Below are 23988 nucleotides of genomic sequence, written 5' to 3' on the forward strand. Positions count from 1 at the left end.
TCTGGCTGGTCTGGATAAAGCGCGACACCACTTCTTGCCATAGGTGCTGGAGGTGGATTTTGGCCACGCGCGGCGAGTAGAGCGTCTGCCATCCGTCGCACGTCAATGATATGAGGCGGAAAACCGCGTCGGTTAAGGTCTAGGATCCACTGCACGAGAGACTGCTCTTCAATGGGCGATAGCTTGCGGTTGACAGAGGCTGTCTCTGATCGTGGCTGGACACCATGGATACGCGTGTGTAGTGTAGATTGTGGTATATCAAAGGCTTTTGCGAGAGCACGAATAGATTGTTTTGGATTATTACGATAAGATGCGATAGCAAGGCTTATTCTGCCTTCACGAGAAGTCTGTATAGAACGTTGTTGTCGCGGCATTGTGGTGGTTGTGTAGAGCGTTGGGTGAAGTTTGGTGGGGTGCCCAGCTTACTGATCTGCCCAGCTTACTGATCCCGCACGTTAGCTACCTAGCCTGTTACGTAATCATAAAACGGACCTTTAGACGAACGGCCCCTCCGCCTTTTATCTTAATATGGATAGAGGCTAGCTAAGCTCTACCTTTTGAAGCTGTAAGCCCGAAAGGGCAACAAAACGGATACCCAAGCCGGAAAAGTCAATAGGCCTTTGATCGCATTGACATGAAGAAAACATGCAGCTTTAATGAAAGTTCATATATCATCTTCCGCAGAAAAAGATCCAGTGAAATCTTCTAATCTAGCAAGGTTCTTTGTTCGATCTGGTAAGGCCCTTCTTCGATCTAACAATCGTGCTGGAAACCTGTGTAATAACAAATAGTCACTGTTTAACTCGCATTGGAAGTTCGTTTACTATAAGAAGTCCTGGGTTATGCGAGAAGCTTTTTCAAACCAACTCAGAGTTTCATTCCTTCGATGATTAAAACCTAGCCCTTTGAATCAAATTAAAGGAAAACTGAGAATGATGGAGGTAAGAGGTCCCTGCAAAAGAGGTTTATCGGTATTTTTTGAATTTATTAAACCATACCTCTAGGAACAAAAGCAAAGCATAGGCCTTCTAGTTGAGCTTGACGAATGTAAACATCTTGGTCTTGACTATGTGTCTATACACAAGCAGCTAAGAAACAGTTACAGAGAAAGCTGTTCCATCAAGAGAAACCTACTAACTTTGATATTTCTCGTCCTTGTTTTTCCTCCGGCGTTCTGGGGAACGCTCGATATATCCTCACGGTTATTTTATTTGATCCGAACAGATTCTAAACCGTCAATTTGTTGGCACGCCACCTCGAACGCAGAGGCCATTGCGATGAACTGCATTTACAATCATCTTGCAGTTAAATGGCTATTAAGAAGCTTTATCGATGATGAAATGGATTTTGATTTCGAAAACTTGGGAACAGAACCGGATGGAACGTGGCTGTATTTTAGACGGGTGGACGACCCTACACAACATCCAAGGCACTCATACATCCGTATTAACGCGGCAGATATCGATACGTACTCAAAAGAAAGTGAAGACTGTTATTCAATATTGGGGTAGCATGTCGCCTACTGCATGTTTACATGGCTGAAGCAATTTCGAACTGGTTTCACGAGGAAACATCTCGAAAGTTGGAGTGCCAAGGAGAGTCATTTTATGCACTGCAGCGAATTTCTGATGAACTTTCTGAAACAATATTGATATTGATACTGCCGGGACTTGGATTCTTGGAAGATAGCGCCAAGTGGTGCTACAAAGTTGAGCGCTGTTGCTTTCCCGGATGATAATGCCCACTGTGGTAGATGCCAGGCATTCGTGGTCCAAAGATGCTTAACGAGCCGCCTCGATTCTACTTCGGTTGGTTTCGTATTGGCAGCGGCAACAATCTGCAATTGTATCCTCATATTTTAATCTAGCTAACGGGTTTCACTAGTCACCTAGCCTCGCGCTCGACTAAAATCAACTTTCAATATCATAGCCGACAACATAAGATGATACAATATAGTGTGGTAAATAGCTAGCCTAATATTACGTGCATTGCGATCTTGCATGTCCCGAGAAATCGTATTTTGTATCGGTTCATTGTGCGCACTGACGTCCTTAAATAGCCAAGGTGTGTTTAGTCTCCACGATCGGACTTTCGGCCTCGACGAGGAGCTGCAGACCTTACTCAATTTGTAGCACTCCTTTGTAAGCCAAGTGTTCCCGTCGGTTACGTTGAGTAGTCGTATGAAAGGTTTTGTTTTCTTTCTGCAAGTAAGTGGCGGCAAATTGAATTAGAACAGCGATAGATCCAAGTAGTAGGACCGCCACGGATCGAAGTAGAACTCTTCCTATAATAAATTGCATGAAAACCCGATGTCGATGCGGCCCGATGCCATTGGTTCATTGGATGATTAAAACCAGCTTTATTTGGATAATCGGCAGTCGGCAGCCGGCAGCCGGTCTTAGGCGGGCCGTTTAGCTTACTTAGAGGGACCCCGGCTTCACTTGATGTAACCTGGCTCATACGAAGGCAAGTGAACGTGATGTCGAAAGACATCCGTGGGGTTGTCTGGCAACACTGTGGAATGGCGAGAGGGGTAAATGAAGGCCCGAAGACAGATCAACTCTACGGCGAAGGGTTGGCTATTGTTGTTGTTGGTTTACACCAATGTCAACACCCCACGAGCTATCAGATAATTATGCGGGCATCCTTTCACGCAAGATTCGCCTAGCTTGGTACAGATCAAGACGAGAGTAGTACTTAGTAGATAGTCCAGCCATTTATAATCATGGGCCTTTTCAGAACTTTTGTAGGTATTATAGACTTAATGGGAATGACTTCGTCACGAATCAGAGCTCAGGCTAGCTGGTGGGTAGCTCTTGACTGAGTAAATCATACAAGTTTGTGTAGTTACTCTATTCTATATTTCACCTAGTCCTCGCGGTCTCACTCTCCTTATTACAGGCCGCGACGCCCACTATGTCAACACCTAGAGAATATATAGAGTTACAGAATGTTCATGAAAAAAGAGATCAATGGTATACCTTTGCTAAGTACGTGGTAGAATCAAGCTAAGAGGATATACAATTTCTGTTGTATATAAGTTTTGATACTTATAAGGCGTATTAAGCTGGTGTCTAAGGGGAAACCTCATCATCGTTGTCGTTCCACAGCAGTTCCGGCCTATCACTAGCAATAACGGCATGGAAACCTGTTTTGTTCAGGGACGCAAGAAGTTTACACAGTATAATTGGGTGAGACAGCAGGCGTTGAGATAGGCCTTGCCTTGGAGCTCCAGGTGATGAGCCCACATCCGGCATGTGCTTGCGTGCCCGCATCTATCGTATATCCGTTTTCCGTGCTGTACGGCTAGACAAGGGGCCTTTCCGTACTTCATATACATATAATGAATACTCTCAGCTCTACATCGGTATTTTGATCACCCCAATGGCAGCACCTTTATATCTTGAACCTCGTTCGACTATAAGGGCATGTACTGCAAACATGGCTAGGTATAAAAGCTAGTACGGCAATAAGTACTGCGCTACTACTTATAAACTAATCATCGGTCATTCGTCGCATATAATACGTATCCCCTACCGTTATAACCTCGACGATGTACACGCGCGGTCATGAAATTCACTCGCTGCTACATTCTTCCGACAACATTTAATTGTTATCTGAAACAAGAGTGATGCTGGAGTCTGTATCACTAGAATCGGTCTGTATGTCAACTTAAGCATGGTCGTGAGTAAGGGCTTCGGCAGCTACTTGTTCAAAAGCCAGGGTGAGTTTGAGGCTTGCCGTAATACAAAACACCATTAACACGCTGCAGCACTTTTAGTCGATGTAATCCATAGTCTCACCGACCTCGTTAGCGGTTTCCTTACTCTTGCAACTGTGGTCTAGTCACTTAAGCCTGCTTCGCACCGATTCCCTAACGGCTATGGAAAAATCGAGAGGCTATGTGCACTAGGAGTTAGTATGATCCTACTGTCAGGAGGTTTCTAATGGGATGAGAGGCTTTAGTTGTGCTGGTTCAGTAGTTCTTTCCAGAAGCCGCTCGAATGGCAGGGCATTGAGGACTTGTCCCTCACAACCATGGACATGACCATAGCGCAGAAGACCTGGGCCCAGATATCAACGCTATATGACTTACTGTAGGCTCTGTATTCATCAAAGAGTGGCTGTATTACGCTAAGAAGTCTACTATAACTCGTTATGGCTCTTTGGCTAAACCTATATAGCTCTCAAGTTTGCGAAAGAGCGCCAATCAGCCGTCCTTGCATCTAACGCCTACCACCACCGCATGGGCTCGCTCACTGCATTGATAATACTACTTCTCGTTCCTGGATTGAACTTCCTTACAAGGCATAATGGTTGGACCCAACTGGTGGTCTTGTCATCTCAGTTATGATGATCTAAGCTAGCTAGGGGAACGTTAAGCAAGCAGTACTCGAACTGGCCGATGTCGGTATAGACGCTGAGATAAAGCGCGACGTTCGACAGGTCGTCACTACAGCGATAGATGGAATCACAGCCGTCTTTAAGCAAATGAACGTTGGTGCTATCCAGGGCATGAAGGCCGGTTAGAACTATCTGATTGACATGGAGCTTGGGGTCCCCAAGACCTGGACAGTGAGCTAAATACACGGCATCGAAGGATTGGTTCGAGAATGCGTCGGTACAAAGATGCGTGGGACCAAGAGGGCCCGCATACAATTCATCAGCAAAACTGCATACGAACTAGACTTCTTTGATGAGTTTATCCCGGAAGATTCCGGTGCCGTGTCGAGTCGAAGCACAAGACCACGACAATCACAACAAAGTGACATGAATCGCAGCAGAAAAAAAGGAAATGAGGTTCTCCACAATGTCTTCTTGTATATGGGATTTCCAGGGCACATAAGCGTGGAAAAAGGACCATCTAGGTACACATGATGAGTCTACAATGATGCAGTTTCCCATTCTCTTTTTCACAAATCGAGTGGTTCTCGGTTCTTTTTTCATTTCACCCTTATGGAGATTGTGTCTCTATGAGCGTCTCTCCACGGAACCGGCATCCTGGCGGCGGATCATGCCACAAGACCGACCGGGGACGCCTGGTGGGGAGCTGGCCCAAGGGTAGTGGGTCAATACGACCTGACGAAGGTTACTTGCTCAAGACCACGGTCCGAGATCTGGCTCGTCGATAATGAGGGATCTTTGGTTCTTCGACATCAAACCCCTTCATTGTTAACAAGAAATGTTTGAACGTGAGTATGCTCAGATGTCCTCATCCCGGTTGTGAGTTGGCTATACCCGCTTGGTAAGCGCCAGCAAAATCAAGCTGACCCAGTTTTCCGTTGATTTGGTCAATCTCCCTGTTCAAATCGTCCAAGTTCTGCACCAGACTTGACACTTCGTCAAATCTGCGATGTTTGGTAGCGTCAGAGACCATCTCTGATACCATGAACTTCTGTTCTTCAAGCACAATCAGTCGTTCTCTGAGCTCCTTCTCCTCTGACTCCATGGCTGACACTTCGCTACTACTAACGACACTACCGGTAGAGCGGTCGTTGTACTTGATCGAGGCCAAGGCACTGCCTCCGTTTGGACGTCCTTGAGGAGCAGCGTGTTTGAGGATCTTGGGAAGCGACCTCAAGGGTAGCATATGCAGGCTCAGGAAGCTGTAGGCTTGTTGATATACGGCTTTTTGTAGTTTTTGCTGCGTGGGCGAGTCGGTCGGCAGGTCGCGTATCCGTTTGGCGGCAACATCAAACTGAGCGAATCCGTCCATAAGCCTTTTGCGGACCTTTGTGGCATCGGTCAGTTGTTGGGGCGTAGGCGACTTGTCTGGATCCTGCAGCGCTTGCAGTAGCTTATGGAAACGAGGGAGAAGCAGCCGAATTCCCCTTTCAAACTGGGCAAGGTTCTCGTAAGCGCGCTGATCCTTGGGCTTGGTGGCGAGTTCTCTCTCAAAGTCGTTTCTAGCAAATAAAGTGTGTTGACAGTCCTTGCACATGCGCACCTCAACGCTGACCTGCCCTGCTTCTTTTTCCGTATTTTGAGCACTAGACGAGGCAACATTCAAGCCAACTTGTGTTGAACACGCAGTCTTCGGGTCGCTGCAGACTACGCGGCCGCACATGCGACAGTGCGACCGTCTAAATGTATATGTTGAAAACTCCTGCTGGCAAAAGGGGCAGTTTGGGACTTTTGCGTCTTCTTCCCAGGTAATGATGGACTGCTCGAGAGCCTTGCGCTGGTTCTTGGCGCTAGGCAGCGAGAACCAGCTGCCTGAGGCGGGAGTGTCGTCTACGGGCGGCGGGTTTGCGAGGAGCTGTGTGAGCTTGGTCAGGCGCTTCTCAAGACGGCTGACTTCCATGCGCTCCCTGTCTACATGTTTTTGTCTGATCTTTACGAACTCGTCAAAATGATTGCGCTCCAGGCCGCGGTGGTCGTTGTATCCAGCTCTTGACTTGTAGCAGGTCTCGCAGACGCGGCACCAAATGCCCCTCACAGGGTCATGTTTGGCCTGTCGCGACAATTTCATCTGGTACATGGTGTGCTCTTCGCAGAACAGTCTACCGCACTGCCTGCAGTTGACAGCGGGCTGACCTCCGCCGAGAGTCATTGGCGAGGCGGTAATGGGGCGGGCGCAGAGGGGGTCCGCGCAGACATCGCGGTATGCGGGTCTCTGCCAGTGCGCGCGGGTAACGTCCTCGTCTGGGTCTCGGCGGACGGCGGCGGGCTCGTAGACGGCGACATGGGCGGTGGAGCTGGAGGCCGAGTGGGAGGCGTGGTGGGGGGTGTGAGGGGCGTCGTTAGACTCGAAGACATCGAGGCCTTTGAGTTTCTGGTTGAGGACGGCGAGGGGCTGAAACTTCTTGGCCTTGTGCATCTGCGCCTCGAACCAATTCTTGACCTCGTCCTGCTCCTCGACAACCAGGTTCTGGTGCGTGTCGTCGAGGTGTCTAGTGATTCATCGTCAGGGCTGATAGGATAGAAAGTTGGCACATGTCGGGTACCTGTTAAGCTGCAGCAGCGTGACCTGAACGGTTAGCTGGGCGTTTGGTCGGCCGGCGTTGGGGGACGCACCATTTCGTCGCTGCAGATAGGGCAGATGAGCCTGGTTGAGGCACTGGCTTGCGGCGAGGGCGTATTGGCAGCGGCGAGCACTCTGCTACCAATGTCGTCTCTAGGCTCGGCTGTGGTGGCAGGGCTGTTGGATGTCTGGGAGCTCAGCGATACGGAGCTCTCAGAGGGCGAGAGGAGTAGGTTGGGCGTGGCCGTGATAGTCGTGGCGGCGGCGGGTGACAGGTTTCTCCCGCTCCCCAGCACGCGGCCGCCGCCCAAGGACCTGCGCGAGGCCATGATGGCGAGTGTCGAGGAGAGGCTCCGTCGGGGGGCATGTGGTGTCGAAGGCGGAGTGGGAGTGGAGTGGAGTGATGAAGTTGAGTGTATGGCCACTGCGCGCTAGTAGGAGTAATGCATGCTTGCTCCGCCGTCATCCATCCCATCTCCGCGTTGCGCCCCATCGTCTCCGCAACACCGCAACCGCACCGCATTATGAAAGGCCCTTACCCCGAGATCCAGGGCGGTGGCTCGCTGATCCTGGCCTGGCAGATCCGCAACAAGCGCGTCTTGGTTGTCGGCGGCGGCGAGGTGAGTGCTGTCATGTATTGACGACCTACCAATCTATGTATTGACCATTGACACAAAGTCAAGGTTGCTGCCGGGCGCATCGTGAATGTACTCAACGCCGACGCCAAAATCACCGTCGTCTCCCCCCGCGAAGGTCTTAACGACGAGGTCGCCTATCGCATCGACCAGGGCCAGGTCGATTATGTCGACCGCAAGTTCGAGCCCTCGGATCTCGACGGTGTTGACATGGTCCTGACTGCCGTGGATGACCCAGAAGCCTCGTCGCAGATCTACAAGCTGTGCAAGGAGAGGCGCATCGCTGCAAACATCGCAGATGTCCCTCCTGAATGCGACTTTTACTTTGGCAGCGTCCACCGCGACGGGCCTCTGCAAATCATGGTCAGCACCAATGGCAACGGGCCCAAGCTCGCAAACATTGTCAGGAGACAGATCGCCGCCGGCCTCCCTCACAACATTGGGAATGCTGTTCAGAGAGTCGGCATGCTGCGAAAGAAGCTCAGAAAGGTTGCGCCCACTATAGAAGAAGGCCCCAAGCGCATGCAGTGGTATGTGACTTGCCCTGGCTGACTCACCCGTCCGTCCTTTTGCTTACGCAGTCCCGTTACAGGATGTCCAAAGTCTGCGAGCAATACTCACTCGATGACCTCTGCGCCATGACCGAAGAGGACATGGAGATGCTGCTGGGCTTTTACAAACCCGGCACTGTTCCCTCGCTCGAAGCAGTCCGCCTACAAGAGCCAGACGGTGCCTACGATGGGCCTTTTCTGATATGACGGTATTCTACACGGCGTTTGGTAGACAGTGGTAGGTGCACATACGGGTTACGGCAACGCCATTCTCATATTCTTGTATATCAATTGTAGAGTGTCTGGTACTAAAGATTATTTTTCTCCAATCACTCCATCACCAAAGTCACCACCAATCAGGCCGGGTTGGTCCGTGCACTACCCACTTAACTTTGCTCTTCTCATGTCTCACATGCTCGACTCCATCACTGCACTCGCTGGCACATTTACCTATCCCAATACCAATGCTCCTCGAGCAGCGGCCCCCGTATGACACGGTCGACTTCAAAGCGCTTGCCAAAAGCGACAATGACTTTAAGCAGATATGGCAGCGCGCCTTAGGCAAGCTCGACTTTCAAGACCCACACACTGTTCAAGCCTTATCCAAGGCAATTCTGAAATCAGACTTTGGTCTTGAACTTGACGTTCCGGATGACCGCCTCTGCCCACCAATACCGAATCGTTGGAACTATGTCGCCTGGATACAGGGCCTGGTCGACTCTACATCTCCAGACTATTCCAACAAATATGACCCCAACCGCCACGTACAGGGACTAGATATAGGAACCGGTGCATCTGCCATATACACCATGCTATGTCTGCGATCGCGCCCAAACTGGTCCATGTGCGCTACGGACATTGATAAAAAGAGTTTCGACTCAGCCGCCCGCAACCTTGCTCTCAATCACTTGATGACACGTACAAAGCTCCTTCAAACCACTGCTCTCACCCCTCTAATTCCTCTGGCTGCCCTTGGTCTCACCCATCTCGACTTTACAATATGCAACCCACCCTTTTTCGCAACCCCTTCTGAAATGCGATCCAGTCTCGCGGGTGAGGGCAAGAGCAGCAAGCCCAACGCCATCTGTACCGGGTCTGAAAACGAAATGGTATCTCCTGGTGGCGACGTTGGTTTCGTGACTGCCCTTGTCAACGAGAGTCTGGTGCTCCGAGAAAAGGTTCAATGGTACAGCAGTTTGTTTGGTAAAATGGATAGCGCAAAAGCTATCATCCGCCTACTAAAGCAGCACGGAATTACCAACTGGGCCGTAGGCGTAATTGAAGCAGGAGCAAGCGGTACGAAGCGGTGGATCGTAGCATGGAGTTTTGGGGATCTGCGACCGAGAAATGTATGTCTTTCCGCAATATTCACCATAAAACTGATGCATTCTTGTTTTACTATTCAATCCGTTGCAGAATCTACCATGAAAGCTGATACTAACCCTGCTGCAGAGCCACGCCCGCATAGAAAAAATGGCAAACGAATACCTCCCCTTCCCAACATGCTATCCCATTACCTTACCTCCTTCCATCGACCCCCAGCAGGCCAAAGACGCCATTACTACTCAAATGGCCTCGCTTGACCTTCTTAGCTGGACCTGGGATCCCTCAACGTGTACTGGTATTGGCGAGGCGGCGCAAAACGTGTGGAGTCGGTCTTACAGACGCATTTACGAAAAAAGAGTGAAGGAGGAGAGTGGTGTTGATGAGATGCAAGGGACCGATGAAGAGGGCGAGAGAATGCAAGTTAAGCTGTCGTTTAGGATCAGGGTTGTCGACTTGGCAAGGGAGGTGGTAGTGGAGTGGGTCAAGGGAAGGGACCAGGTCTTGTGGGAGAGCGTGTGTGGGCTTGTGCATAGGCATTTCAAAAAGACCTGAGGTGCCGACATGGTGTACAGGGTCCTTTTGCTTTTCTTGATGCTGAGTGTGTGTATGATGTCCATCCATGCATTCATATCCTCGGCTGGTTTCCTATGATCAAGCCATACTGACCTTGCATATCAACCACGTCAAGGTCGAATCGAGCCTTTCTCCTCAACCCTCAAAAACTCGTACTTCACGCTAACCATCTCCCTCCCCCCAAACCCACGCCTCAAGAAACCGGCCCACTCCAAAACATATCCTTCCCCATCTCTTCCGCTATCCCCTTAGCCATCGGCGCCGCATCCCCTTCCCCCTTTCTTCCCCCACAAAGCTTGGTTTCCTGAGCTGTATCTTTATTACTTCCTTTCTCCCGACTCCACATGAAAACACCTCCACCCACTTCTCCTCTCGCAGCCCTATTGACACGATGCAACATTCCGCCATGCAAATCCCCCTTCAACTCCTCCACGCGATCCACATCCTCTGTCGTAAACTGGAACGTCGTCCATGCGTGCACTTTTGCTTCTAGCCCAGGTGGTGCGCGGCCTTGCGGAGTGATTACTGGGGCTGTCGTGTGGCGGTGGAGCAGGGCTGTATCGCGGTCTGAGGGTGCGGCCGTGTCACGGTCGAAGCGTGTGGCGCCTAGGTCATGGAGTTCGGTGGTGGGGGTGAAGGGTTTGGTGGTGTTGGTGGGGGGGTTTGAGGACATGTTTTGGGAATGATGTTAGGTGGATTGATGGAATGTTTTCCTTCTTTAAGGATTTGAAGAATCTGGATTAATTTGAGCAATTGGAGACTAGAGGAGATATATAGTGGATCTGCGGGTGTAGACTGGGAGTTAGTGGGATAGGCGAGGAAGGAGCGATCTGGAGAGTGAGTCTGAGTTGTTTGCCTGAACTTTACCGCATTGTCATTGTACAATAGGAAGACTTTTGGTAGAATAGAATAGAGGCATGTTTCAATGGTACACGGGTGAGAGGAAAATAGGGAACAATATTCATACATGCTGGAGACAGTTGTATACTATTAGTGGGAGAGAAGAGAGCACTGTGTGTGAACTCAATATTTAGCCAACAAATATCCATACTACTTCACCACATAGCCACTCATAGACCAAGACCAACATCTACCACTTGTGCACACTCGCAATGACTCTCCTTACTCTCCCGATCCTCCCATTCCAGCGCCCTCCGCCACTCCTCAGCCCTCTGCTGCTGCAACCTCATATTCTTCACAACATCCGACTCCTCTCTCACCCACTTCTCATACCCCGCCCACTCTCCCTCACCAACCCTCTTCGCAGTCGCTACGCTCCTTCCTGCAGGAGACGCATTAAATCCCCCTCCACCTTGCACCCACACCTGCAGCAGGCCCGAGCAAAAGATCTCCGCAATAGCAGCCTGTTTCTTTCGAAACAGCAAAAAGATAACGTACCAATCCATGCTAAACTGCTGCGTAAACACCCCACTTCGATGCAGATAGCAACATATATCCTCGACGAGATTCATAATGTAGTTTGATGACTGCCGCAGCCTGTGCTGGCGGAGTCGACAGTGAGAGTGCCGCGAGTATCCGACTTCAGCTGGGGGACAAATAAAAGGTGTGTCGCGGAGGGATGTAGGGGTGTCAAGCCAGCGCTGGTGGGCATCGTTGCAGAAACGGTGGAGGGTTTCTGGGCGCTTTGCTGAGCGTGATTTGGTACTATTAGTAGTATGGAGGTATTTGCGGTGGCCGTTGTTGGAGGAGTGCTCTGGCACAGGGGGATGCGTCATGTTGTCTACGTGCCATGCGTGCTGCGAGACGGTATTTTCGGCTAGATAGTCCTGCACCATGTTGCTGATGGTGAGGTACTGGCTCGGTGTTGGTGGTGTGCCCTGGGTGTCTGTTAGAAAGTGAGCATAGATGGAAGGTTGATAGTGTGCTCGGTCTGAGAGGGCTGTGTATTCGCTTTGGAGCTCTGGGTCGGTTAGGAGCCTAGAGAGTAGATTCCCGGCTATGGCGGCTGTAAAGATTAGATGCTGAGGCAAGAATTAGTGCACATTCGCGCATGTGATGGGCCATGTTTGTAGTGTCGATCACGGTGCTGTTTGTGTATTTGGGAAGCTCCTGCTCCAGCACTTCAGTAATCAGTGGTTAGTATTGGTTGGAGCGGAGAAGTTGGTTTATTCTCTGCCTCTGGTAAGCGAGAGGTTCGGCTCTTGTTGTTGGCATTCGGATAGGTTGGCAAATGGGCCCCGGAATACAAGTATTGATTGTAGTCGTTTGTATTGATCGAGTATGATTTGTTGTTTTTTTAGTATTTGGGCTTTCGTAGAAGATCAAAGAGGATGTTTACAATTTTGCTAGGCACTGGGTAAATCAATCCGCCATTATGTATACATTTTCATGGTAACACAGATTGCAGATATGCGACAGTTCAAAAGCTTCTTCACACATATTTACTCAAGAAGTAGCTTGGAGAATCGAAAATATTGCATAGAAACCTGCGTAATTGAATAGATTCTGACAGTTGCTGCATGAGTCATGCGTATGCAAAGATAGTGAAGAGACATCTCTCAGTGAATATAGAATACGTAGCACATGCCAGCGTGCTAGCGTACTGGTGGTCGCGACAAGCAATCTTCGGTCATATCTCGGATTTTCCTTGCGAGGTATGTGGCGTAAGAGTCAGCCTCTACCAACCCAGATGTAATCCAGAAAAAAGTCGATGCACTAAGTGTAGAGAAATAGTGACAAAAGAGCGGGACGTAACGATACTGGTCAAGTGTGGCGTTTGTGGCTGGTGAAGTTACCACTAGTGTGTTTGACTCAAGTACCCCTCCAGACCATTGATAGAGCCCCTCCAAGCTGCACACGAGCTGCATTGTAGCCCACACACCACTTAGCAGGTAAGCCATTACTCTTGACGCGAATCCGTATGCCTCACCCATTATCACTACTGGCGAAGATTCTCTGAAAATATCCCAAGCATATCTATTCAATACCAGCAAAGTCCTAACATCGCGTAGACATGTCTGAACCCTCAGCTACTGCACCACCGCCCAACGAGGAGGAGAAGGGTCCCTCCAAGCGTGCCCTTGAAAAGGCCGCGAAAAAGGCTGCTGCAAAGGCAAAAAAGGCCGAGCATGCCCTGCGACCCAAAGAGCAGGCAAAGCCTAGCGCAAAGAGCGAGCCGACCAACATCTTCTCCGAAGGTTGGCTGAAGCGAATTTACGAAGAGAAGCCCGTCACAGAAGTCCGCACTCGTTTCCCGCCCGAGCCCAATGGCTTCCTTCACATCGGACACGCAAAAGCCATTGCAGTAGACTTCGGTTTCGCAAAGCACCACAACGGCAAGTGCTATCTGCGCTACGACGACACCAATCCCGAGAAAGAAGACGAGATCTATTTCACGGCAATCCTGGACGTTGTCAAGTGGTTAGGATTTGAGCCCTGGAAGATTACCTACAGCAGCGACAATTTCGACAAGCTGTACGAGCTGGCAGAACAGCTAATCAACAAGGACGGCGCATATGTCTGCCACTGTTCTCGTACGTTCAGCCGCAAATAACTGAAAGTTACAATCTAACCAGCATACAGGAGAGGAAATCAACAACCAGCGTGGCGGACCCGACAATCGCGGTAAACGCTATGCCTGTGCTCACCGCACGCGGCCCATTGAAGAGTCCATCACCGAATTCCGAGCAATGCGCGACGGCAAATACAAGGCCGGAGAGGCATTCCTCCGAATGAAGCAAAAGTTGACGGATCCAGACGAGGGCAACCCGCAGATGTGGGACCTCCCAGCCTACCGCGTTGTAAAGGAAAACTACCACCACAGGACAGGCGACAAGTGGAGAATCTACCCTACATACGACTTTACCCACTGCATTTGTGATGCTCTGGAAGGCATTACTCATTCCATGTGTACTGTTGAATTCCGCCAGTCTCGTGTTTCTTACGACTGGCTGCTGGAACAACTGGACATGAAGGTCCCCAAGTCGGAAGAGAAGGGACCCATGCAAAGAGAGTGAGTGCGCTTTTTGCTCTCTGCGTTTTGTATTACTAAGAAAAGCAGATTTGGCCGACTCAGTGTTGGCGGTACGATCTTGTCGAAGCGACGCATCCTCCAGCTCGTTGAGGGAACTGAGGTCGAGAAGAAGAATGCTGATGGCACAGTTGAGACAAAGAAGATCCCACCAGCGGTGCGGGGGTGGGACGATCCTCGCCTCTTTACCATGGTCGCTCTCCGCCGCCGCGGTATTCCAGCCAAGGCTATGCTTAACTTTGTCGACGAGCTCGGCGTCACAGATGCACTCTCTGAAATCGAGCCTCCGCGTTTCGAAGCCTCAATCAGGAAGCATCTGGAACGAACTGTGCCACGCCAAATGCTAGTACTTGATCCCATCAAGGTCATCATTGAAGACTTCGCTACCGAGGACGAGCAGGAGCTTACTGTGCCATACGACCCAAAGGGCACGATTCCAGGAGAGCGAAAAGTCAAGGTTGGTAGTGCAGTCTACATAGATCGCACTGACTTCAGAGAGGAAGACAGTGAAGACTACTTCCGTCTGGCACCCAACAAGGCTGTTGGTTTGTACAATGTGCCATTTTCGATCCGCGCTACATCCTTCTCCAAGGACGAAAATGGCAATGTCGCCGAGATCAAAGCAGTCAAAGCTCCAGCCACTGAGAAGCCAAAAGCTTACATCCAGTGGGTGGATGCAGCAACTGCTGTCCCTGTCACTGCACGTCTGTACAACTCACTCTTCAAGACCGAGTCTCCAAACACGTTGGACTGGAAAGCAGGAGGCTGGGCGGACGATCTCAACCCGAACTCCGAGATCATCTACAGCAAGGCCGTCATCGAGAAGGGTATCAGAAACCTCATCAATGAGACATCATTGGACTTGAGCGGCTCTTCGGACGCTCTTGTCCGTTTCCAGGCACTGCGCACGGCTTACTTCTGTGTTGATATCGATTCGACGGAGAATAATATTGTGCTCAATCAGATTGTGAGCCTTAGGGAGGACAAGGGTAAATGAGCGTCTAGAACCTCCGTGTTTAAATATAGATTGTAGCTCCGGGCGCAGTGGGCCTGTAATCAAGAGGCGTTGCGGGAGTACAAGGAATAGCTGCGCTGTTTTGGGTGCCTGTCGTCTTTTAAGGCTGTTGGTCAGAAAATACCACACTGTTGCCCCCACGTCCTCTTCCTTGCACCTCTTGGCAAACCAAGTCATTCCTAGAGATTAGTATACATTTGCAATGCTGCTTCAACTTCAGCGTATATCCACAAGTGTGTGGGGGCCAAAAAGGGGGGTAGCAGTATCATTGGCTTGACATCGCGACTAGCTCTGCTGCGTCAGCTTGGTCACTGGCTTCGATGCCTGTCTACAACCGTCTAGCCATTTCTCAGATTGCTGTTTAACGGAATTTTTTTCCCAAAAAATTCTCGGTTCTGCAAAAGTGGTGCCATCCTTCGTGACCAGTTGAACTGCATCACCATCAGTCATGTTGTTCAGCTGCACGCATCATGCTATTCCAGGGAAAGGTGCTAGAATTCATTCGAACACACGACATGCAGACTTTAAATTTAGTTGACACAAGTCGCAGATTTGTTTTTGAAAAAAGAAAAAGAAAAACTCGAAAAAAACACCCTCATTTACGGTACTCTCTTTTTGACTTGAATTGTGCCCTAGTATTCCGTAAGTGGGTGGAGCTTGGATTCGGGTCGTTCCGAGGCTGCATTATGCATTCGAACTATTCTCCAATCACAAGACAACTTGCACGCCCTTCAAGCCCGCCCCGCTGCCATAATCAACCGGGTGTTTAGATAATCCATTGTTGCCACGAATACGACCCGTTTCTCATTATCACCAACGATTCTAGCCGGAAATATCAGATCCAGGGTTTCGCGCATCATCCTGGCCAAGGGAGCGACTAGACATCGACTGAAGGCAGCCGTCTTAGTGACCATCTCCACACCGATTTTACCTTGTAATTTTTATTGTGCCCTGGGTTATGTCTTTCCTTGTAACTGGATAGAGTATCTCTTTCCATGATGGTAGATGCACCAAATCAGTCAAAGAACAGTACCCCGAATTTGGCCAGTCCTTTTTCACCGCCAAACCAGCCGCAGAGAAGAGATACTTCAGTCGCAACCATGGCACGGCAATACGAGTTCTTCGTGACGACGACAAAGCCACATCTGCCAAACGGAGCCGAACGGGGCATGATTCGTCGACTAGTCATGCGTAACTTCTTCGATACGAAAATAACTGCGCCGCAGGCGGATATTCCAGAGCAAAGCTCAGCAACCACCGTCATGGCAAGAAATCAGCTAAGTAGTCGGTTTCGAGTCCAAAGATCGAAAAACGACAACGCGACCAAAGGCGGAAAACTGGTGTCCAAGAATGGAAAAGGCAAAACCAAGGGGAAAAGACGTTCGTCGCCCATAGGTACGACAGAAGCCCATCTCATGAATCAAATAACAGGAAAAGGATACTTTACAGCAAAAGATGCAAAAGGAAGATCGAGAGAAGGGACAGTCGAATCGATATTGAAAATTCCCAAGTTACGGATAGATCCAAGCGCTCACCGTATCGATCCTTTTGACATCTTGCCGATACCAGGGACACCACATTTCGATATGTTATTTCAGCTATGTACGTGTGACTTGGAAGAAGACCTCCTTCCAGAGGGAACGCATATCGAAGTCAGCCTTTTATGCTAAAATTCTCTTAGACAAAAGCGCACCCAAAACTAATTCCATTGCTATTGACGCCAAAAATACATGGCCAATCTGGGCCATCCATGATGCAGGCCTTTTGCATGCTACGCTAGCAACGTGGGCAATATACGGAGTGCTCGCAAAGGGCCTTAGCGAGCTACATTGCTGTCATCTCAAGCACAAAAGTGATGCCATCAATGCCATTAGTTCCAAGCTCACAGAGCCTGATGGAGTCGTCTCAGACGAGGTTATTGGTACTGTCTTGACACTTGCAAGTTTTGAGGTTGGACTCCATCTTCAGTTTTGGTTACTGCGCATCTGCTGACTACAGTTAGAATCTTTTCGGAGCATACGATACCGCTCAAATGCATTTAATGGCTCTAAATCAAATGTTGACTGCGAGAGGTGGATTATTCGCACTTGGGCACAACGATGGCTTGCTGCGCGGCATTCTATGGTGAGTTCCCAGTACGCAAGACAACCGATCCGATTGCTGAGACGTTCATTGCTAGGGCAGATTTCCATACTGCTGCGGCCTTCCGGACACCGCCTTCATTCCCGCTTGTGTGCCTTGATCCAGATGCACCTCTCCTCCCTGACGAACTCATGGAAGAAGCAGCGTACAAATCACCCACATCTCTGCTTCAGTTGTCCCTTGCTGCGACAGAGTGTTTTAATATCTTTTACCGCTTACATCGAATCGCCCTAGCAATGTCCTCACATTGGTCTGGAAAGGTTCCCCGACTTACGCTAAGCAACCTCCTCTACGATATGCAACACATTGTTCTCTCTGTTCCCGATCGATCGCGCGACTTTATCGAGTTTGACAGAGAAGTCCAAGCCGGCAGAAACGAGGGCGAAGAGAACCAGAGAAAGAGAGCAGATGCAGCAAGTGTGGTCGAGGGTCTTCTCGCTGCAACACTGATCTTTGTATATACTGCCTTACGGGGATTGCCAGCCAATGCGAAGATCCTTGCCATTCTCCTGGGTCGGCTGCGCATCGCCATCAATCGACCCGCAACTTCAGCCGTAGAGGTATGGGGACGCGAAAAGAACTTGAAGACGCTGGTCTGGGTGTTGGTCGTGGCATGTTCGGTTGTGAAATCGGATGAAGATCGCGCTTGGTGGATTTCGAAGCTTTCTGGCGTGTGTGGTATACTGGGGATTGAACGCCAGGCTGAGCTGGAAGATACCATGCAGCATATAGCCTGGATTGATGTATTCTTCAATCGTAAACTAGATAAGATATGGGAAGAGATGACACTGTAGTTAGTTACAGTGATAGACATGTTGGTTGGAACTGCCAAGGAAGATACGCAGGGCGATATGCAAGGTTGAACATAGGCATATCAAAGATGGAGGGATGGCACATCTATCTAACCGTGATGCCTAGAAGATAGTGGCGGTGATGGCTCTTCCCAATAGTTGCAATCAAAGCATCTTGTTATATCTGTGACAAGTAGTTTTGAGTGCACAACGAGTAGAAGTAAGGATTGACGGTAGGGCGTGTTTCGCGCTAGTCCGGATCGGGCATCTGGTGGTGAAGTTCCCCGACACGTGGGTCGGGAAAACTAGTGCCGACGCCCACGCGATGGCGATTGCGGCGGGCATTAAACTCGGATTTGAAAGACTGACGTTCGTTTGGACACGACACCACCAACGATGGCGCCGCTTGTCGACAACCCCCAGATCAAGCAGGCCAGCCTGCACAACCCGCTGCCATTGCAGCTGCACACGTACATCTGGCCCTTTCTGATAATATGGCCAGCCTTCTCGGCCATATACTTTTCGCCCCAGCGCTATGAACAATACATCCAGTCGTCAGAATGGACTTTTGTCTGGATTGCCACCATCACCACGTTCCAGTCGCTGTTCTGGCTCATGACGCACTGGAATGTTAACCTCAAGAGCGCCTTCACCACCACCTCGGCCAGCGACGTGCGCAGCGCCCAGCTTATCAAAGTGCAGCCCATCAAGAACGCCGGCGCTGCCGAGATTGTCAAATTGGTCCGCGACAACGTTGGCGGGAAGCCCAACATTTCTTTCCTCTTCCAAAAGCGACGTTTCCTCTATGACGCCGACAAGGGCTCCTTCGCCCCGCTCGCGTACGCCCTCGACGCCGAGCCCAAGCCGGAGCTGAAGACATTCCAACAGGCACAGGGCCTCACCTCCCCCGCCGAGATCGAACGCCTGCAGCAGCACTATGGCGACAACGCATTCGATATCCCCGTCCCCACATTTACCGAGCTGTTCAAAGAACACGCTGTCGCTCCCTTCTTCGTCTTCCAGGTTTTCTGCGTTGGGCTGTGGATGCTTGATGAATACTGGTACTACTCCCTCTTCACACTCTTCATGCTGGTCGTTTTCGAGAGCACCGTTGTGTGGCAGAGACAGCGAACACTGAATGAGTTCCGTGGCATGAGCATCAAGCCTTATGAGATTTTGGCATACAGGCAGAAGCAATGGCAAGAGATTATGAGCGACAAGCTGCTTCCGGGCGATGTTGTCAGCGTAGGCAGGACCAAGGAAGACTCTGGTGTCGCATGCGACATGCTCCTACTCGAAGGCTCGGCTATCGTCAACGAGGCTATGCTGTCAGGAGAGAGTACTCCTGTGCTCAAGGAATCGGTACAACTGCGACCTGGCGATGCGCGCATCGAGCCCGAGGGTCTGGACAAGAACTCGTTCCTCTGGGGTGGCACCAAGGTCCTCCAAGTCTCACACGGAAGCAACATTGAGGAAGATGGCGCTGTTGTTCCGAAACTCGCATCTGGAGTTCCCCCACCACCGGACAAGGGTGCCGTTGCTGTCGTCGTCAAGACTGGATTCGAGACCAACCAAGGAAGCCTTGTCAGAACTATGATCTTCGCTACCGAGCGTGTTTCCGCCAACAATGTCGAAGCCCTCTTTTTCATCCTCTTCCTTACTGTCTTCGCCGTCGCCGCCTCGTGGTACGTGTGGCAAGAGGGTGTTAGGCTAGACCGCCAGCGCAACAAGCTCCTCCTCGACTGTGTTCTTATCGTTACGAGCGTCGTACCTCCGGAACTTCCCATGGAACTCAGTTTGGCCGTCAATACCTCTCTTGCTGCGCTCAGCAAGTATGCCATCTTTTGTACCGAGCCATTCCGTATTCCCTTTGCTGGTCAGGTCGATGTGGCTTGTTTCGACAAGACTGGTACTCTGACTGGTGAAGACCTGGTTGTTGACGGCATTGCTGGACTATCCCTAGGACAGAGTGGCGCTACAGTCGCTCCAGATGGTGCACACACAGATCTTGCAAAGGTTACGGATGTTGGCACCGAGACTACATTGGTACTTGCTTCTGCTCACGCTTTGGTCAAACTTGATGATGGTGAGACCGTGGGTGAACCCATGGAAAAGGCTACCCTTCAATCACTCGGATGGAAGCTTGGAGCCAAAGATACGCTTCAAGCGACAACGACTACAGCCAGATCTCACGCCGAGCTTGTTCAAATTCGCCGTCGTTTCCAATTCTCGTCCGCCCTCAAGCGCCAGAGTTCCGTAGCTACCGTCCTTGTCAACAACAACAAGACTGGACGCAAGGTCAGGAGCACAATCGCTGCGGTCAAGGGTGCGCCCGAGACCATCCGCAAGATGTTGGTCAATACACCCCCACACTACGAGGAAACCTTCAAACACTTTACGCGTAACGGTGGCCGTGTACTAGCCCTGGCATACAAGTTCCTATCTGACGACGGAGAGTGGGGTCAGAATCGTATCAACGACCTCAAGCGTGAGCAGGTTGAATCTGACCTACACTTTGCCGGTTTCCTTGTACTGCAATGTCCTCTCAAGCCTGACGCTATCGACGCTGTTCGCTCCCTGAACGAGTCCAGCCACCGTGTTGTCATGATCACCGGTGATAATCCCCTTACTGCCGTTCACGTCGCTAAGCAGGTTGAGATCGTTGATCGCGAATGCTATATCCTTGACGCACCTGAAAACGACGATTCTGGCGAGAAACTTGTCTGGCGTAGCGTCGATGACAAGCTTAGTATTCCTGTTGACCCAACTAAGCCGCTGGACGATGAGATCTTGAAAACTAAAGATATCTGTCTTACCGGATATGCGCTCTCTAAATTCACTGGCCAGCCTGGATGGAACCAAATCTTGCGATACACCTGGGTCTACGCTCGTGTTTCACCAAAGCAAAAGGAGGAAATTCTTCTTGGTCTCAAGGATCGTGGTTACACTACTCTTATGGCTGGTGACGGTACCAATGATGTCGGTGCTTTGAAGCAGGCTCATATCGGTGTTGCTCTTCTCAACGGTACCCGTGAGGATCTCGACAAGATTGGTGAACATTTCCGCAACACACAGATGAAAAATGTTTACGAGAAGCAGTGCAACCTCATGCAGCGCTTCAACCAACCTCAGCCTCCTGTCCCGATCATGATCGCTCATCTGTACCCGCCAGGCCCGACCAACCCGCATTACGAGAAGGCAATGGAGGCTCAAGCCAAGAGGAAGGGTCTTCTCCCTGCCGCTAATGGATCCGCTTCCACTGAACAGCCTGGTCAGGTCCAACCTGCTCAAACCGCTACCAACTTTGCCCAGCAAATGCAAGAAAAGATGATGGCCCAGGAAATGGAAGAGCTTGCCGGCGAGCCTCCGACCATTAAGCTCGGTGATGCCTCTGTCGCTGCACCTTTTACTTCCAAGCTTGCCAATGTCGTCGCCATCCCCAACATCATCCGTCAAGGTCGCTGCACGCTTGTTGCCACGATTCAGATGTACAAGATCCTTGCTCTTAACTGTTTGATCTCTGCCTACAGCTTATCAGTCCTCTACCTTGATGGCATCAAATTTGGCGATGGTCAAGTCACCATCTCAGGAATGATGATGAGCGTTTGTTTCCTCTCCATTTCTCGTGCAAAGACCGTTGAGGCTCTGTCAAAGGAACGTCCACAGTCCAATATCTTCAACACCTATATTATTGGATCCGTGTTGGGCCAGTTTGCCATTCACATCATCACCCTCATCTACGTCAGCCAATATGTGCAACGCGTCGAGCCCAAGGATCCCAACCCAGATTTGGAAAAGGAGTTTGAACCATCGCTCCTCAACTCGGCCATCTACCTGCTTCAGCTCATTCAGCAAATCTCTACCTTTGCCATCAATTACCAGGGTCGTCCTTTCCGTGAATCTATCCGCGAAAACAAGGGCATGTACTGGGGTCTCGTCTCCGTTTCTGGTGTCGCATTCTCCTGCGCTACTGAGTTCATTCCGGAGCTGAATGAGAGGCTCAAGTTGGTTCCCTTCACCACCGAATTCAAGATTATGATTACTACCATTATGGCTTTTGACTTTGTCGCCTGTTACATCATTGAGAAGAGCCTTAAATTCTTCTTCTCGGATAACAAGCCCAAGGATATTGCGGTCAGGCGTCCAGACCAGCTGAAGAGGGAGATTGCAAGGAAGCAGCAAGAGGAGTTGCAGGCGCAGAGGAAGAAGAACGAGGAGGCGGTTGCAATGGCTGAGGCCAAGGGGTTGATTAAGCGGTAGATGAGGGAAAGGGTAGAGTCGTACAAGGTTAATCTAACTAGGTAATATACAAGTATAGATGTCGTTTTCTCCGCTCAAATGTCGATTTCAATAATTCGTGACTCTATTTGGTTGTGTAAACGCACAGTTTTCGCACTACCACGCAACAAGACGTGTTACTCTCTATACGCCAATCACACCTTACTCGCGCGGCTCACAAACCACAATAAAAGGATGAACGGCAGCTACATCAAGTCAGCACAGAATCTCTGGAAAAAAAAACCACCAGATCAGCATCAAACTTACCACTAACAAAAAGCCGTCCGGTTTTGACATCGTGTCTCACCGTGGTACTCCCACTCAAAACCTTGGACTCCTTATCCTCAATCACCTTCTCAACCCTGTACTCTCCGCTCCTCGTACCTTGATCCCCCGTCTTGCGAATGCGCCAGATAGTCACGGGCGAAATCTCATTATACGGATCGGAAAACGACTTGCCGGTTTGCGCTAAGCTTGGGAACCCAGGGACGTACAAGTCGCCGTTTGCGTCGGGCGAGATGTTATCAAGGGGCATACCGACGTGGATCGTGTCGATCAGACGGAGCGTATTGTTGTTTTGGGGCTCGAGAGCAAAGACGCGGACTTGGCCGTCGATGGCGCTGGGCACGTAGTAGAGGCCGTCGAGGCCGCGGGTGAGGCCGTTAGGGAATTTGAGGTTCGGTCTGGGGATGATGAAACTTAGGGCCTGCTTGAGATAAGGCATGTAGGAGGGTGAGTCTGGCGTGGCAGTGGGTTTGAGAGTTGATTCGTCGACTTCGTTGCCTGAGTAGGCGGAGTGGCAGGGTCCGGTGCCAGAGCAGTATGCAACGTTTCCACCGCCGATGAAGTAGTCGAATTCTCGGCGCTGATGTTTTCTGTTAGCCCTTTTCTTGTGTGCTGGTGTCTTCCATATGCTAGACTGGGGGTTTCAAACTTACCAGACCGAGCTTAACAGAGTGGTCGTTGGTTACGAGAAACGCACCCGATCCATCGCCTAACGCTGCAACTCGGTTCGGGGTCCAAATTTCACTCGAGAAGACGGTACGGGTATAGTGCATGGTTTCCTGGTCTCTCTTCATTTCGAAAACCTCAATGGTAGAGTTATCGCCCGTCTTAAATGCGTCAATGATGTCGTTGGATGGTCCGACGGGAGGGCGCTGGTTGACAAAATAGAATTGGATAGTGTCGTCATCCAAGGTGAGAGCGTCAAACCCGAGAAGATCGAGATCCATGTTACCTGTGGCCCCCCTATAGTTGCCTGTTGGCTTGATAGAACGGAGATTGAAAAGGCCATCCGCTCCAGGATTATCAATGTCTAGAGCTATGAGTTCAGAGCCTCCGACCCGACGTCCAGTTACATTAACTTGATTCATCCTGCTCCATATCAGTCCTGATACCAAGCTAGAATCTGATTTTGTGATTGGAAAAATATGTGACTTACGCCTGGTTCCAAGCCATTCTTCCCGATGTTCCTGCACATGCCGCATACAGTGTGCGTCCCTTATCGTCAAGCCAGATGTCCTCACAGGCCTCCAGCCTAGGATGCTCGACACGCCTGCAAGAATACGGAAACTCATCGATATCTTGCATCACCCGACCAACACCGAAAGTAACTACAAGAAGATCTTTGAGGTAGATTTGATAAAAGGATGCTCCCCACGCTACTACGAGTGCGAGGAGCACCGCCTTACTCATGAAAGCCATGTTCTGTTCCACCAGATG

At 50.3% G+C, this 23988-nt stretch overlaps 8 protein-coding genes across 8 annotated transcripts; 5 read left to right on the forward strand and 3 right to left on the reverse strand.

Moving 5' to 3' along the window:
* Positions 1–5212: 5212 nt before the first annotated feature.
* On the reverse strand, positions 5213–7293 carry COCSADRAFT_161867 (uncharacterized protein; the record flags this gene model as incomplete). The annotated part of the gene is made up of 3 exons (XM_007703484.1): positions 5213–6893; positions 6948–6970; positions 7018–7293. 3 exons carry the CDS (start codon positions 7291–7293, stop codon positions 5213–5215), a joined length of 1980 nt encoding a protein of 659 aa, XP_007701674.1.
* Positions 7294–7454: 161 nt separating this feature from the next.
* Positions 7455–8534, forward strand: COCSADRAFT_38220 (uncharacterized protein). The gene is made up of 3 exons (XM_007703376.1): positions 7455–7579; positions 7640–8129; positions 8192–8534. Exons 1-3 carry the CDS (start codon positions 7489–7491, stop codon positions 8355–8357), a joined length of 747 nt encoding a protein of 248 aa, XP_007701566.1. The 5' UTR covers positions 7455–7488; the 3' UTR covers positions 8358–8534.
* Positions 8535–8585: 51 nt separating this feature from the next.
* Positions 8586–10408, forward strand: COCSADRAFT_38221 (uncharacterized protein). The gene is made up of 2 exons (XM_007703377.1): positions 8586–9499; positions 9603–10408. The coding sequence occupies exons 1-2, from the start codon at positions 8615–8617 to the stop codon at positions 10026–10028; spliced, it is 1311 nt and encodes a 436-aa protein (XP_007701567.1). The 5' UTR covers positions 8586–8614; the 3' UTR covers positions 10029–10408.
* A 610-nt stretch (positions 10409–11018) lies between these two features.
* COCSADRAFT_191549 (uncharacterized protein) lies at positions 11019–12074 on the reverse strand (the record flags this gene model as incomplete). The annotated part of the gene is made up of 2 exons (XM_007703485.1): positions 11019–12006; positions 12053–12074. 2 exons carry the CDS (start codon positions 12072–12074, stop codon positions 11120–11122), a joined length of 909 nt encoding a protein of 302 aa, XP_007701675.1. The 3' UTR covers positions 11019–11119.
* A 791-nt stretch (positions 12075–12865) lies between these two features.
* On the forward strand, positions 12866–15311 carry COCSADRAFT_200946 (uncharacterized protein). Its single transcript, XM_007703486.1, has 4 exons — positions 12866–12901; positions 13022–13543; positions 13593–14022; positions 14071–15311. The coding sequence occupies exons 2-4, from the start codon at positions 13024–13026 to the stop codon at positions 15035–15037; spliced, it is 1917 nt and encodes a 638-aa protein (XP_007701676.1). The 5' UTR covers positions 12866–12901; positions 13022–13023; the 3' UTR covers positions 15038–15311.
* Positions 15312–15793: 482 nt separating this feature from the next.
* COCSADRAFT_120729 (uncharacterized protein) lies at positions 15794–18203 on the forward strand. Its single transcript, XM_007703487.1, has 4 exons — positions 15794–16657; positions 16737–17005; positions 17058–17179; positions 17235–18203. The coding sequence occupies exons 1-4, from the start codon at positions 16051–16053 to the stop codon at positions 17989–17991; spliced, it is 1755 nt and encodes a 584-aa protein (XP_007701677.1). The 5' UTR covers positions 15794–16050; the 3' UTR covers positions 17992–18203.
* Positions 18204–18367: 164 nt separating this feature from the next.
* On the forward strand, positions 18368–22473 carry COCSADRAFT_218887 (uncharacterized protein). Its single transcript, XM_007703488.1, has one exon. The coding sequence runs from the start codon at positions 18385–18387 to the stop codon at positions 22246–22248; it is 3864 nt and encodes a 1287-aa protein (XP_007701678.1). The 5' UTR covers positions 18368–18384; the 3' UTR covers positions 22249–22473.
* COCSADRAFT_172743 (uncharacterized protein) lies at positions 22429–23970 on the reverse strand (the record flags this gene model as incomplete). Its single annotated transcript, XM_007703489.1, has 4 exons — positions 22429–22472; positions 22534–23131; positions 23205–23640; positions 23708–23970. 4 exons carry the CDS (start codon positions 23968–23970, stop codon positions 22429–22431), a joined length of 1341 nt encoding a protein of 446 aa, XP_007701679.1.
* Between the last annotated feature and the right edge of the window lie 18 nt (positions 23971–23988).

Source organism: Bipolaris sorokiniana (assembly GCF_000338995.1).
Source record: "Bipolaris sorokiniana ND90Pr unplaced genomic scaffold COCSAscaffold_10, whole genome shotgun sequence".
Lineage (NCBI taxonomy): Eukaryota > Fungi > Ascomycota > Dothideomycetes > Pleosporales > Pleosporaceae > Bipolaris > Bipolaris sorokiniana.

What these genes read in the sequence shown, in the direction of transcription:
- COCSADRAFT_38220 (XM_007703376.1), top strand. Translation starts at nt 7,489, where the DNA reads ATGAAAGGCCCTTACCCCGAGATCCAGGGCGGTGGCTCGCTGATCCTG. An exon ending in CGTCTTGGTTGTCGGCGGCG is followed by an intron (nt 7,580 to 7,639) that starts GCGAGGTGAGTG and finishes ACCATTGACACA; the next exon opens with AAGTCAAGGTTGCTGCCGGG. An exon ending in GGCCCCAAGCGCATGCAGTG is followed by an intron (nt 8,130 to 8,191) that starts GTATGTGACTTG and finishes GTCCCGTTACAG; the next exon opens with GATGTCCAAAGTCTGCGAGC.
- COCSADRAFT_38221 (XM_007703377.1), top strand. Translation starts at nt 8,615, where the DNA reads ATGCTCCTCGAGCAGCGGCCCCCGTATGACACGGTCGACTTCAAAGCG. An exon ending in GGGATCTGCGACCGAGAAAT is followed by an intron (nt 9,500 to 9,602) that starts GTATGTCTTTCC and finishes ACCCTGCTGCAG; the next exon opens with AGCCACGCCCGCATAGAAAA.
- COCSADRAFT_200946 (XM_007703486.1), top strand. Translation starts at nt 13,024, where the DNA reads ATGTCTGAACCCTCAGCTACTGCACCACCGCCCAACGAGGAGGAGAAG. An exon ending in ATATGTCTGCCACTGTTCTC is followed by an intron (nt 13,544 to 13,592) that starts GTACGTTCAGCC and finishes ACCAGCATACAG; the next exon opens with GAGAGGAAATCAACAACCAG. An exon ending in AAGGGACCCATGCAAAGAGA is followed by an intron (nt 14,023 to 14,070) that starts GTGAGTGCGCTT and finishes TAAGAAAAGCAG; the next exon opens with ATTTGGCCGACTCAGTGTTG.
- COCSADRAFT_120729 (XM_007703487.1), top strand. Translation starts at nt 16,051, where the DNA reads ATGATGGTAGATGCACCAAATCAGTCAAAGAACAGTACCCCGAATTTG. An exon ending in CGATATGTTATTTCAGCTAT is followed by an intron (nt 16,658 to 16,736) that starts GTACGTGTGACT and finishes AAATTCTCTTAG; the next exon opens with ACAAAAGCGCACCCAAAACT. An exon ending in TTGCTGCGCGGCATTCTATG is followed by an intron (nt 17,180 to 17,234) that starts GTGAGTTCCCAG and finishes GTTCATTGCTAG; the next exon opens with GGCAGATTTCCATACTGCTG.
- COCSADRAFT_218887 (XM_007703488.1), top strand. Translation starts at nt 18,385, where the DNA reads ATGGCGCCGCTTGTCGACAACCCCCAGATCAAGCAGGCCAGCCTGCAC.